The following is a 14,415-nucleotide window of genomic DNA, read 5'->3' on the forward strand; positions in this document are numbered from 1 at the left end:
GATTAAAAAAGTGCTGTGAAGATGAATCCCTAAACTTCCTAAAGCAGTCTCATAACACGATAAACAAGAAAAAATACTAACCCCGTAAGAGATCAAAATATAGAATGTGGAGCATCTAAATGTTTTGGGGGAATGGATTACCATTTTCTGAAAAAAATGGGGTGAGAGTTTTTTTCCTCTAGCAAAATGTTTACCAAATATTGGGACGTGCCAATTTAAATGAATTGTATTCAAACCAGAGTCCATCGTATTGGAGAAGAACCTCCAGGGACACCTCACATAAAATAGATTCTGTGGTTCATCGGATGTTTTCAACATTTTAAAAAAGATACAAAATCCTTTAAAAATAAAACACATCAGGGCAGTAAATATGGTCCAAATGCCACAAATTATGCTTGTTACATGTAAATAAAAATTATTCTCAGAAGGATATTCTCAAGAGGGGGTTCCCCTGTAGCCTCAAAAGTTCAGCTAGTTATATATATTACCAAGGCAAATGATCCTCGGAAAAACTTTCTCTCCCTTCATAGTAAATAGTCCAAAATCATTATTTCAGTACCTTCCTCACTTTCTCCCTCTGAATCTATACAGGAAATGTTTTGTAGAACATACAATAAAATAGGGATTTCACTAAGATTTACCTGAGCAGTCACTTAACATGCAACGGGGATAGCGACCCAAGGACAAGCAGATGTTTACAACAGCCTCTTGCTTTTGTAACCAACTTTCGGGTTATTACCATCTAACATAGTGCCCTAAAACGTAACGGTCACATAAATACTTACAAGATTTCAGTAAATGCGTAACTTATCTGAAATCACATATTTGGGGATGGACGTTTGACTCTACAGTTTGTCATTTAAGGTCTGGTGGGGTTGGCCGGAGTCTTTACCATTTCTTAAAGTTTGTTTAAGTTGTAGATTCCACCAAAGAGAAAGAGGTCCCCCTTAAGAAAGCAAAATGCCAGTGTCTTTCTCTTTCTCTTTCTGGCTCTTCAATTATTATTACGCATTATTATCACTATCTGGGCAAAGCAATGAGTTCTGAAGCATTTCTTCAAGTTGCCCTCTTGCTCCATTTTTAATCCATTAACTAGTGGTCTTCAGTTTGTTGATGACTTTTTTCTCTTTGACCCTTCTGTTCTGGAACCAGATTGTGACCTGCCGCTCCGACAGATTCGTTGTGGCTGATATCCGCCTCCGTTTGTCCTTGGTAATGAATTTGTTTGTAGCATATTCCCGTTCAAGTTCTTTTAATTGCACCTTGGTGTAGGGCACGCGCTTCTTTCTCCCCCGCCTGTAGGAGCTGGCATCTGAGGGATGTGAGACCACGTCTGGAAGACAGGGGAGAAGCCAAGTTATGCAAGGATCACACTCAGGCAAGGGATACTAGCGACAGCTCGATCTGAGCCACCCGCCTGGCAAAGCCCGGCTGCCCTTTGCCACGCGCTGTACAATCCGGCCTTCCTCCAAAGCCTGGAGGGTGAGTGGCAAGGGGGGTTAGTTTTCAAATGGCCCAGGGCTCCAATGACCAACCCAGCCAGGCCACCCTACATGCGCTGGATCGCCTGGCCCAGTGGCCCATACTTTGGTGCCGTCTCAGGGGACAAAGTTCCATGCCTGCCTTCCCTCTGTATACCCCAAACCTCAGCACTTGATGTTTCTAGACTGAAGCCATTTTCGAGAGAACGCATATGAGCAATTTGGAGAGCCTTTTTTTCCATCTTTAAATTGGTGTCAAGAGCTTAGGAGGGCGGGGACAGAGGGAGGAAGAAGCCAGCCGGGGTCCCAAAAGTCGTCTCCCAGCCACCCCTCACCCAGGGAAGGCCAGGGGCCAGCCCAACTCCGGGGCAGTGTAGGCGGCGCCAGCTTGTTGGGTCGGGCTTCCAGGCGAGCAGCGCTGCTAGGGCAGGCGAAGGAGAGACGTAGCGGGGCACCCGGGTGAACCGGGCGCGAGCGGAGAAGTTGAAGCTGAACCGGAGGACTTGGGGCGGGGAGGGGTGCCATTTACCGGGCAGAGTGGACTTCCAGAGATGGGGAGGCTGCGCCTGCTCTTTGGGGCAGTACATTTGGCCGTTCCAGCCGTTGGGCAGCGCCCAAGGCTGGTAGCTTTCCATAGGAAGACCCAGGGGCTCGTGGCGCGACTCGCCGGGGGCACCGAGGCCCGGCACCACCGGCATATCCAGGTAGCCAGGCACTGGCTGATGGTGGTGGTAAGGCCCGGCCGCGTAGCCCTGGTGGTAGAAGGCGAACTCCTTAGCGCGGGAGCTGAACTCTTCTGCCGCGGGGCCGGCGGTATCCATGTACTTGTCGGCGAAGGCGGCAGCGGCCGAGGCGGGCTGCGCGCACGACTTGATGGCGTTTGGGTGCGGGCCCATGCGGGCACACGGGTAGTATCCGCTGCCGAAATAGCCGTAGGGCAGCGCCGCGGGCCCCGACGAGCTCTGCGCCGCCGCCGAACAGGGACTGCACTGCTTGGCGGCCTCGGCGCCTGCCGGACCGGCGGGGCCGGGCCCTCCCGAGGACGAAGCGGCGGCGGCGGCGGCGGCGGCGGCGGCGGCGGCGGCGGCAGCGGCGGCGGCCGACGGGGGCGCCTCTCCCGGCGCGCTGCTGTAGGCGGCTGCAGCGCCAGGCGCCAGGGGCGCAGGGTGTGCCATCAGGTTGCGGCACTGGTTAGCTGCGGCCGCCGCAGCCGCCGCGGCCGCCGCCGCCACCGAGAAGTTGCCCCCCGCGGCCGCCGCAGCCGGGTGGGGAAAGCCCCCGCCCCCGGCCCCGGCGGCCGCCGCCGCTGCAGCCGCCGCCGCCGCCGCCGCCGCCCCTTCCATGTTCTTGTTGAGCTCGTCGGCCACCAGGCCGCCGCCGTTGTCGTAGAGAAACATGACGGTGGGCTCGATCCAGCGGGGGTGGAGGAGCACGGAGGCTGTCATAGCCCGAGCCGCATGGAGAAGACCCCAGTGGCGCTGTTTTAAAAAGCCCCCAAGAAGTGAAGAGCGCGCTGAGCGGGACCGGGGCCCGAGCGAGGGGGGCGGATCGCGCCCCGCGGGGTCGCGCCAGGCGGCCGCCCATTGGCCCGCCCCCCCTCCGCTCCGCCCACGGCGTATGCAAAGCGGGCGGCTCCAACCCCGGCTCGGTGCCGTGCACCCGCCGTCCCCGCCGCCGCCCGCGCGGTCCCCAGCGCCAGCTCCGGGGACATTTACCCAGGGGAGAGGCGGGGGAGGAGGGCGGGTGGGGCGGAGAAGGAAGGGCGGCCTCCTCGTAGCCCCCCTTCTCCTTCCCCCCCACCCCAGTGGGGCCCGGAGCCGCGCAACTAGGCGGGGTGGGGGACGTGGGCGCGCGGTTGGGTTGAGAACCGAAGCGGTGGGGACAGGTCAGGTAAATCTGCCAGCGGCCGCTCTTGGGAGAGTGGCGAGGACGGAGCCTAGACCAGGCTGAGTTTTTCTTGGGGCCTCCGCGGCTGTTTTCTTTCCAGGTATCCGTAGGTCTTTCTGCATCGAGACTCTAAAGCGGACACCGGCACGATCAACTTCGACAGCGTCCCGATTTGGGTCTTTCAGCAGAACAGTGGTGGGGCACTTGCTGCTTGTCGGTTCTTGCGAATGCGCCACTCTCATGGGTCCCTGGACATTGCTCTGGAAAGATTGGACTGTATTTAGGTGCCCCCTCCCCTTCCCTGTCCACAATGTTCTGTTCGAGGACAATTTTCTGCACTCGCACTTAGGACCACAGGCTCAGAACGACCCATCCCAGCCGCACTGACGCGCACACTCACATGCGTACACTCACGCAAAGCCTGTCGTTCCTCACTCTGACCCAGTAACAACTCTTCATCTTCCTCCGGAGGCTTTGAGATGGAGAGAGCGATTCCTTTGCACGATTCCCCCCCACCCTTGGCGCCAACATCTCCAGCAGGGCTAGCCCGTCCTAGAAGGGGCTTAAGAAGAACAGGCCCCAGCTGGGTCACTGGCGAGATTCGAGCTCCCTTTTGGGGCCTAACACGGCTTCCCAGAGTCTGCGCCAGAGCTGATTCTCCCAGCATCTGGGCACCCGCTATCTCCGCTTAGGGTCAGGGCAAAGGGACTTTTTGGAGCCACTTCACCGCCTTCCTCCCAAGCCGGACTGGGATGAGCACTGTCTCCAGCCGCAGAGGATCCCCGGCCCTCCTCCACCCAAGAACCAGCCCGAGGCACCTTTCCACTGCCTGGGAAATGCTATCCTTTCTTCCCTGAAAGCGTGGTTGGGTGGTGGTGCTGGAAGAGCCAAACAGGACCCCTCGTAGCCGCCACTTTTCCAGTGAGGGATTCCGGGGTCCTGCTGCTTTGAGGCTACAAACTTCCATTTCCGATTTCAGCGGCTCTGAACTGGTCAGATGCCCAGAAGGGGAACATGCGTTCAAAGTGAAAGTGGGTGTATTCCGCAGGAACATCGAGATTGGGAAGAGGCGCTGGGCTCCCTTCCACCCCAGGAGGGCTGGTGAGCAGCCAGGCTTGAACCTGCCCTCTCATCTCAGCTTGCAGACTCGGCCTTAAGTTCAGGGCATCAGGCAGGCCCCTATACCCGAGCTTCTAAGGCCCCTGGGCCTCCTGCAGGGTCTGGACCAACGGCTGGGCTTCGGTGCTTATCTGCCCTGATCCCGGGGCTTGCTGGGACCAATGTAAGTGTTGTCTATTAAAACCCTCCACTCCACCCTCCCCACCCCCACCTCCAGTGTACCCTTATCCTCCTGACTTTTTAGCAGCTCCGGGTAAATATTGATTTGCCCCCAGTTTACCTCCTCCCCCACTGGCCATTTGGAGACTAAAGAACTGGCCTCTGTAGGGACCTGATTTTAGCATTACTTTCCACCGGATTGCCTCCCTTCCCTCCTCCAAGTGGCATAGTAAAACAGGGTGACAAAGAGACAGAATAGGGTTCGAGGCTCCAGTTCCTGGCCTTGAGGGCTGTTTTACATAGGTATCAGACACGGCTGGAGGCCAAGGTCAAGTTGAAAGTTGCAGTCTAGCCAGCGTGAGAACTGCCATGCAAGCCTTGAGACCCAGGCGGCTTTGAAAGACCCTCTGCTTTCCTCCCCTCACTCTTGATTCCCTTTTCCTTGGGAATTCTCCTTTCTGGCTCTGTTTGGCTACCCAGCATTTTTGCTGCCTTTGGGAACGTTTTAGGGCGGTGTTAACCGACTCTTTTCTCTGTCTCCGCCTGCTCTCGGCGGGTCTTCCAGTCTCTTCTCCATTCAGAGCTGGAAAAAAACGAAAACACAGCCCAGGAAGCCCCCATCAGCCAGCACCCAGGCCAGCTCACCTCGGCCCAGGGCACAGCTGCCCGTGCACTCCGTGGCCAAGGCCAACTCCACTATCTTCCCTCCACCTCCCCACTTCACGGTCAACCGGAGCCCCACATGCAGAGGAAGGGCCCCAGCTCCGGAGCCTGCCAAAGTCGGCTGGGTGCCTCCTCACCAAAAATGGTGAGAAAAGATTGCATCTTGTCCGCTGAGGAGCCACGAACAGGTTTGTCTGGGAGGGATGGTGCTGGGGAAAGGCTTTGGGCTGCATCTTGAATTGGGATTTGCTCCATAAACTTGGGGCCGCCGCGGAGGAAGAGCTTAAAGTCTGAATTATTGAGCTTTGTGGCAGATCTTTAATGATCAGTTTCTCTGAATATTTTCTTACTTCTCTACATCTTCTCATCATTGTTTTTTAAACTCTCAAGACGTAGTTACTTAAAGGAAGGCATCCTCCTCGTTCCCTTCTTGGATCTCGATATATATGAAGTGATTTTCTACCAGGCATGTCAATGGTGTCCTGGCTGCCTTCACTGTTTTTAAATATCTGCAGATCCTGTTAGATATTGAGTTGTAGCCATCCATCAATCAGTGGGGAAGGTATATAGAATTTAAATGAGCTTCTTGAATAAATATGGCCTGAGTTTCTAGAATTTCTACCCATTTTGAAACAAGAAAAATCTCTCATCCTTTGCTGAAGGAGATAAGAGATTCATTAATCATTCTTAATACGATTGCTTCGACTCCTAGCCAGCCAGGCAGCCACCAACCCGCTCACTGTGGGGGGGAAAAAAGGTCGGAGGGCAAAGAAGTCTGAAGTGTGCTCTGGTCAGCAAGCACAGGGCTCTTCCTCTTCCCTAACGGCAAGGTCAAGACTGGTTTGCCTGCACAGCTCATGGGGCCTGAGCTGTCCCTCTGCTTTTTTATCTGCCAGGCATAGGAATTTCTCTGGGATGGTAGGGAGGTGCCCATCAACTTGAATCCCAATCATGACAATTTTATTGTCAGACCCCCTCATAATCCAGGCTGGGAGATCCAGGGCACCAACTGGGATCTGCTGGAGCAGTGGGCCCAGGAGCAAGAGATTAAGGGCATGGGGTGGGGGTGATGGTAGCTGCGATCACTTCACAGGATCTGCTGGGCGCTCATGATTTCCCAAAAGAGCCCTGAGAGGGCAGTGCAGGCAGATTTAGAGGGTGGTATCCTGCGTCCCAGTGGCGCGCCTTTGTTTCAGGGGCTGTCAGGCCTTTCTCTTGCTCCAAAATGCCTTGGCAGGCGCGGCTCTCAACTCCTGGGGCTGGCTGGGGCACCCAGCAGGGCCCTGGCTGCTCTCAAGCCTCCTGCTGTAGAAAGAAACCGTGGCTGGGTTTTCCTGTGCCCGGGAACTCGCTGCCTGCCTGGGCCGTAGAACCCTGGGCTCCCAGGTTTGGAAGAGAGGAGGACAAAGAAAAACCAGGTTTTAATCGAGTTTGATATTCATTAGCAAATGAAATTTACCTGCTCTCACTTTAACTCGGAGGAGACTGTCAGCACTGCTTGCTGGCACTATTTCCCCACATCCATCCAGCATTAGGATAAACATTCCTTGGTTGGTTTTAAAGACACTTTGTATTTCAGGATATTCATGTGTTTCTAATGTATCCGAGCAGCTTTATGAGCCACATTTGCAGAACATCTTAACCCTCTCCCTCCAACCACAGGCAGGCTGGTGGTGCAGAGATAATGGCAAAGGGAGAAAGATCCAGAGAAAAAACCTGGTTGAGGGACCAAAGATGGCCAGGAGGGAGGGAGAAAGAGGGAAGGGGTAAACTCTCCAACAGGGGAGCACCTCCCAATTCACACTCCACTAGATCATTTGGAAAAAGGGCGAGTGTTGGTTGGGGTGGGGGGACTGCTCTGTTTGCTGTGGGCTTTGCTGTGTCCCCATCCCAACCCCCATGGGGGCTGAAGCTGCACCCAGTTTCTTAAGAAAAAGTGATAGGTTCTGAAACCTGGGCCAAGCTAGCCCATGGGCAGGCAAAGACAGTTTTGAGTCACTTGCTCAAGATTTATTCTAAATTTTTTCACATTTGAAGCAATAATAAGGCCCTAAGCTGTGGGGATAGTTTTGGACTGTGAGAGCTCACTGGGCACTGTGGTGCCCAAATATTATTTACAGGAGAGAGTGGGAGGAAGTTCAAGGTCCAGGAAGCCCCCCATGGACACACCTTTAAGATCTCATTCTGTGGATTTTGAGGAGTTTGTGGAGGAGCAGCTCTCTGGCTGGCTGCCGGCGTCCTTTCCGCACTAAACTTTCAAGGCCACCACAGTACGGTGCCTCAGAAAGGACCTGGGAAATCAGGTAGGATCCCAGTGCAGCCTGCCCTGCCACGTTTGCCCACAGAGTCCTTGGGCAGGGAGAAAGGAGACCCTGCTGGTTTTGAACAACTAGCCCATAAGGAGCCACCTTCCTCCTGTGGAGTGCAGCCAGTGGTGGCAGGATTCCACCCGTTTGGCACAAACTTGGGAGTGAAGGGCATGCTTCGGAGGCTGGGTCCAGCACCTGATTCCGAAGCCCAGAGAAGTGGTGCTGGTGGTAGAGTACTTCTTGCCCTGACCATGCAGTTGCTCTGCCCTTGATGAGACCTGGAAACTTAGCCTTCCCTAAAGGACCAGACTGCGTGTTAGAAGCAGAGGGAACTCTGAGAAGGGCCCAGATGGTGGAAGGGAAATGCGGTCTCGCAGTCTATGGCCAAATCAGGAGATGCACCAGCTTGCAAGACTATAGAGCCTACACCACCCAGAAGGTGAGCTCCCCATCACTCCGCCAGGGCGCCGGGGGCATGCAAGACGACTCAGGGGATTCCAGGCGGCTGCGACGTGAAAAGGGAGAAAAAAAGGGCAAGAGGTCTGGGTTCCAGACACTGCCTGTCGCTGCCCTAACCCAGTCTACCCGCTGACCCCCCACCCCCACCCTAGCTTGATGCTTACGCCCGCAACAAAACAGGAAACCAGTGCTGGAGCTGTGGACTCATTATGTCAACAAATGTCCTGAAGACATCGGAGAGTTTGAAGGAAGTGGGGGTTTGCACGTAAGCCAGGCTTTACTTCTCGCAGAGAAACCCGAACTGGAGGCCAGGAGGCTGGGCAACCCAACCCCTGCGGGAATCCATCTCTCCCCAGAACTACAAGGACTCACCCGTTCCTGGCCTTGCTAGGAATTCTAAATGCACAATGCAACCAAAGGATGGGAACTCAGCAGCACAGCCACGAGGCAGGGGAACTCAGAGCCCCTTCATGTACATACTGAGGTGTTATCAGGACTTTTCCCCACCTTATATGCTGTAATCATGACGAGGTGTGTGCCTTGATCCACACACACATGTTCACACATCAAACACGTGTGCACACACACACACGGACATTAAACTTCATGTGGGTGAAATACAGGCATCATACCAAGTCCTGAGTTAAAAAAAAAAAAAAAATCCATCCCTGTTGGACCAGCCTGGTCACATACTTCCCGGTGGTTGCTGTCCCTTTACCCATTCTGATTTTTCTGACCACTCATCTTTCCCTCCCCAATGGCTTTGTAAATACACCTGTTCTTAGTGGAAGGCCAGCCCCCACTGGCATTTACCTGGTTCGGGTGTCCTCCCCAGAGCCTCTGGCTATCTCCGGGGACCCGCGCTGAGCCGATCTGAAGCGCCTGGTGCTGCTCATGGAGCAGCCTCGACTGCTTTCTTGCTCGGCTCCAGTCCGCGGCCCAAGGCTCAGGGAAACGAAGAGGCTTGATAAAAATTTTTAATATTAGTTTTTATAGGTATTTGCACTTTGGTCAGGAGAGCTGAGTACGGAAGCTCCATTAATCAGCCCCCAGCCTCGGGTTTGGATGCTCAGTTTATGGTTTGGGAAAGGCAGTTCGCTGGGAAGAAAGCATCGGGGATGGCCGGGTAATTCAGGAGAAATGAAAAGGGAGTGAGGTCTTTTCTGTCCCTGGAAATCGAAGATTAAATGGATAAATCCAGGTGCTTTGCAAGGGATCCTGTTTTTATTTGAGCACCCTGGTGGACATAATTTTTTACCTTTGCCTAATACACACACACAAATTAAAAATCTTTATTTTGGAATTTTTCAAATGAACCCCCATATAACCAACTCCTAGTTTCAATCACTGTTATCATTTTTGTATTTCATGTTTCATCATGCCTTTCACTCTTTTTTCTCCCCTGGAGTATTTTAAAGTAAATCCTAGACATCATATCATTCCACCCCTAACATAAGGTTTTGAGGATGCATTTCAACGTTGAGCTTATGTGCAAAGGAATTATCCTGACGTCTGATGGTAGAGAGGACAGTGTACTTGAGTTGCTCCAAATACAATCTAGAAAGAACTTGAGCTTCCATCCAGGAGAAATCTGGACAAAGCAGGAGTTTGGGGGTATGGCTGCGTCTTGCCTAAAAATTTGTATGTTTTTTCCTTATCAAAAATACATATGTATGGGCAAAATTTATGTTACCCCTTTCTGTGAGCAAGTCATCCTTTAATCAAAGATTTCTGCTGCTGTATCAGGACTTTCGGAGAGATAAAAACCATGCCTTGGTCCTTCCTATACCCTAAGTTAGTGGAAAAAAAGAATCATTTGTCATCTCAACACAATCCTCCCCTAACAGAAACCCAAAAGAGATTTTTAATGACTGCACTAGAAAAGTTTGTTTGGGTTTTCCTTGATATCACAACAACCAGAGTTTTCAAACAGAAATGAAATTTTGTGTATTTTTTTTAAATTCCCCCAGCAGTGGGAGATTAAAAAAAAAAAAAAAAGGAATCAGCAAAGGTGTTGTGGTTTGTTCTTTTTGTTTTCATTCAGTGCTCTAATTGACAACGGGTACATTCTTCCCCGTTGTGGTTTGTTCGTTTTGTTTTCATTCAGTGCTCTAATTGACAACGTGTATATCCTTCCCGCCCCCAACTCTGAAGAATGATTTGAATAAAAGCCTAGATAACTTTAAAAGGCAAAAATAGAAAATAGCAAACCATTTAATTTGACAAGTCCTACACCAGTTAACTGCTAAATAAGTTCTAATTCTACTTGTCTGAGCGGATATAGTTCTCCTGTCCCCTGTCACAGTGTTGGGTTATTTTTCGTTTGGGTTGTTTATGGTTCCTTAATTACCTTTTTTGAGAGGTTGTTAAATATCTGGGATGATTTTACACTGAATATAACCACTCAAGGCATTAGAAAAGACCTGTTTGGCTAAACTTATAAGGGGCACGTAAATTAAACAAGAGGAGAAATTATGTGCACATATTTTATATACATTTCTGGCAACTTCGACTGCACCAGCAGAAGGCCGCCCCCCCATTGCCGGCAATGAGTTTCCCCGCAGCCTGTGGGGCACAAGCAAGATGAACCCCTACCCGGGCTGGTCCTTGGTCTCCTTGTCCTAGGTTGGAGTTCACTGCGGGGTTAGGGCTCCAGTCATGGTTGGGGTTGGGACCGCAGAAGCGAGAAGATTTGAAGAAAGAGGAGAGGGGTGGAGAGACGCTGTAGACAAACTTGGAGGCACAGAGGAAGGAAGGAGAAAAAAAGGAAACCCTAATTCCCAACGAAAATACAAGCTGCAGCAGACCAAAGAGGGCCTGTGTTTTTTAAGAGCCGCAAAAGTCAGTCCCCTCACTGGAGCCTGGCCCTCTCCTTCCCTTCTCCCCGCCGCGAGTCGGGGAGGCTTAGACTGCAGGTTTCCCTGAGATTTCTTAAACAACACAAAAATAATCTGGGCTTTGCGAACCGTTTGGGGTCCGGAGTTAAATGCAGGCGCGAACTTCTGCCCATCCCAAGTCCAAGCAAGATAATTCCGGCTTGTATCGGCTGCCCGGTGTAGGTCGTGTGCGGAGCTTGGATAACTCCTGGAACCTGCTAGTAATTACCCGCTCTCAGCCACTTTAAGAAGGCCATATTTCTTTATATTTCTAGGATCTAATGTGGGGTTATGCCGGGTCATGGGACCCTCGGCTGGTGCAAAGTAATTTGATGTCACTGAGAGCAAGTGGCCTCGTTTGTCACCCCAGGAATAGACATCCCCGCGGCCTGAGCTTGGAGCACAGCCGGGTTGGCTGGGTCTGTGGGATCCAGCCTGGTTCAACATCGGCCTACCTAGGTGGGCTGGTGGGGGGTTTAGGAGTCCTGTGTGTCTAGGTGGGCGGGGCAGGGTTCAGCTCTGCTCCAAACACACACACCAGCTCCTGAGAGCTCAGCACCAGACCAGGCTGCTCCAAGACCCTTGGATCCCAGGTTCGTTGCAGACAGCATCCAGGTCTCAGTTTTTCATTCCCTGAGGTTAACGCTGGTTGCATTGACTATAGCCCCCCACCTTTCACTGCTGCTCCAATGATCTGTAGCCAATTCAATAAAAGAGAGTTTCTCTACCTTTGGGGGAAAAGGTTCATCTTAGTAAAGGATGATCAAGGGGGACCGGAAGGGGCCACAGCCCTTGTAGCTCTTTGGGGATGTACTTTGGGGTGTGACAAAGGCTGGGTAATGTCTCAGTAAACAGCTTCAAGGCATTTGCCTAGAATGGTCTAACCCATTATTTTCAGTTTTGGGCGGTTGGTGTTAATACAAAGCCAAAGAACTGGGTTCCCTCAGTTCTCCTTTGAGAATTACTGAGGGTTCAAGCCCTGGAGGAGTATGCATAGGGGATGAGGAAGACAACATGATTATGTGGTGGGTGAAACGAGGAGGACAGGCAGGGAGGAGGTCACTCCTCAGAGCCTTACCAGCGGCAGGACCAGGGTCCTCTTGCAGAGGGCAACCTCCAGCTGCCATACTGCCCCTTGCAGTCCCCAAACCCAGCAGGCCTGGCAAGACTATCAGTGAAGCCCAGGCCCTCTGCTGGGGGCCCAGTTGTGGCTCCATGAAGTCCTGCGATTCCTGCAGTGATACACTGAGCAGTGCGCCTGAGCCTTCTGTATCACCTGGAAAAGGGCACCCTGATGCTCTTCTTCCTCCTGGACAATTCTAGGAGATGGAATGCCACAGCAAGGGAAGAGGGAGCACTGGGACATAGCCAAAGTGGTCAGCCAGCAGGCTCAAGGAAGGGGACTCCCCCCTTTACCCCTTAAGCAGGTGACACGAGCCAATAGAAAAAAGAGAAGCTGTGATTTAGGAGTTCTGCTGTGTCTATATTTCGGTTTTAAGGTTGGGGAGGCTCTGGTGTGTATGTGGGGAGAGAGATAGGATAAGGCATAGGGCCCCACACTGTGGAGAACATTTCCCCCACAGGGTGGTGAGGGGATGACCAGTCCTCCACAGGAATTTGACAGCCTGGGCGTGAGCAGGCACCCAGACAAGGTCTGGCACCCAAGTTCCTTGGAGCAGAGATGCAGCTAAAATGCCGGCCTTGCATGGGAAGCTTGACCCCTGCAGCTCAGCCAAAGCCCCTGGAGGATTCCAACCTGCAACTTGTGAGAGAAAAATGCTGGTGGCTCAGCAGGATGGCATTGGGCTTCCTCCTCACCTCGCTTCTAGGAGGTCACCTGTTGGTCCCCTGAGCCACCCAAGGCCCATATATGGGCGCACCAGGGTCCCATCCTCTAGGGGTTAGAGACCCTCAAGACCGTTTGGACTGGAATGCGGGGATCCTGGGCCCTGCGGGCCTAGGCCAGCTGACTGGAACCCCAAGCTGGAGAGAGGACAGCAAATGAGAGCTGGACTTTTTCTGTCCAAGGTGGAAATGGCGTCTCGGTCCTGAGCAGAGGCCCAGCTGGGATCTTTGGGACAGTCGCGGCGGCCGAGGAAGAGAGTGTCTTCTTTTTGCGTTCCCCCTATTTAAAAAAAAAAAAAATTTTTTTTTTTTCCCAACCCAGTCCCCGCTGGCCGCGTTCGCAGCGCGCAGGGGATCCCCGGACAACGCTGGTGCAGTTGCGACCTCTTCCCACTAGATGTCTTCCCAGTTAATAGAAATGAAAGGGCGCTGTCTGCTCCCCGCGCCTGAGACTCGGTTTCCCCTTTGTTGTTTGAAGTCTGTTGTTCCGTTGTGAAAGCAAATCTCCTCCCCCTACCCCACTTTTTCCTCCTTTCTTACTTCCCCTCCCCGCCCTATGCTCCAAATCCTGGCTCTGGAAATCCACCAGAATCAAACGCTGTCTCCTCGCAGGCCCGCGTCGAACCGGCTCACGCCATTGGAATCTTTTTATGACCTTTGATGTGTTTAAATAACATGGCAAGGCTGAGCACACACCTCGGATTAAACTTTAATCGGCCGCAGTCAAGGTCGCCCAGGTGGTAAACGCCTTTCCTCCGTGTCTCCTGGAGGACACTGCCGGGTCCAAGGCCTGGGGGCCTCCAGAGCCGCCTTCGGGCCTCTGCCCAGGTCTGGGTCGAGGACAGAAGGGGGGGCCACCCCATGGAGGTCCAAAGAGGACTGAGGAAATGGGATCGGAGGCAGGCACCCAGGGTGGGCTCAGTTTTTATAGCAATGAGACAGAACAGTTAAAAATTCCAAGAGGCACTTCCAGTTTCCCCTGACTGGGGAGAATGAGTGAAGGTCCAAAGTCAGGGTCAGTGCCTGGATCATTTCCCTGAGCATGGCCCTGCACGCCCGGAGAATGGGGTGAGGTTGTAATCATGGTGAAGCCAAGTTAGCCGATTATTTTGTAGTAGGTAGGGATCTGGAACCCAGATGATGGTGGACCTTCCCCTGTGCCAGTTTAGCTTGAATTTCAGCTGGGCTGAGTCAGTGGGGCTGAACATAACTTTCTGACCCAATACACTTGTGGGAATTGTTCTGGGCAGTATTTTGGAAAAAACCCAAGTCCAGGGCAGCATGTATAGTAAGGGCTACCACTGTGCTTTTAAAAAGCGGGTGTGTGCTAAGGGCCGGGGCGGGGGGGAGGGGACAGACAGTAACAGTGGCTTTTTCATGGAAAAACAGATGGCAGAGTATTGGGGTGGAGGATTCACTTTTTTGCTGTACATTCTTCTGTAGTATTTGCAATGTGCACCAATTGCATGTGTTAGCTATTGGGGCTACACTCTTCAGAAAATGGGGGGCATATTTATCTCATGGCCAAACATTCCTCTGGGGAATTTCCTCCATACATCAAGCCAGACTTTGGATTCAGGGAGGCAATGAAAGAAGGCACCCCAAGGCTTAAACCTC

The 14,415-nt window shown here is 52.6% G+C and overlaps 1 protein-coding gene across 1 annotated transcript; it reads right to left on the minus strand.

The window, feature by feature from the left end:
- Window positions 1–1,088: 1,088 nt before the first annotated feature.
- On the minus strand, window positions 1,089–2,926 carry HOXA13 (homeobox A13). The gene is made up of 2 exons (XM_049894240.1): window positions 2,011–2,926; window positions 1,089–1,333 (listed from the first exon to the last, which is right to left on the minus strand). Exons 1-2 carry the CDS (start codon window positions 2,924–2,926, stop codon window positions 1,089–1,091), a joined length of 1,161 nt encoding a protein of 386 aa, XP_049750197.1.
- Window positions 2,927–14,415: the final 11,489 nt, after the last annotated feature.

The sequence above is a fragment of the Elephas maximus genome, chromosome 8 (assembly GCF_024166365.1).
Source record: "Elephas maximus indicus isolate mEleMax1 chromosome 8, mEleMax1 primary haplotype, whole genome shotgun sequence".
Taxonomy (NCBI): Eukaryota; Metazoa; Chordata; class Mammalia; order Proboscidea; family Elephantidae; genus Elephas; species Elephas maximus.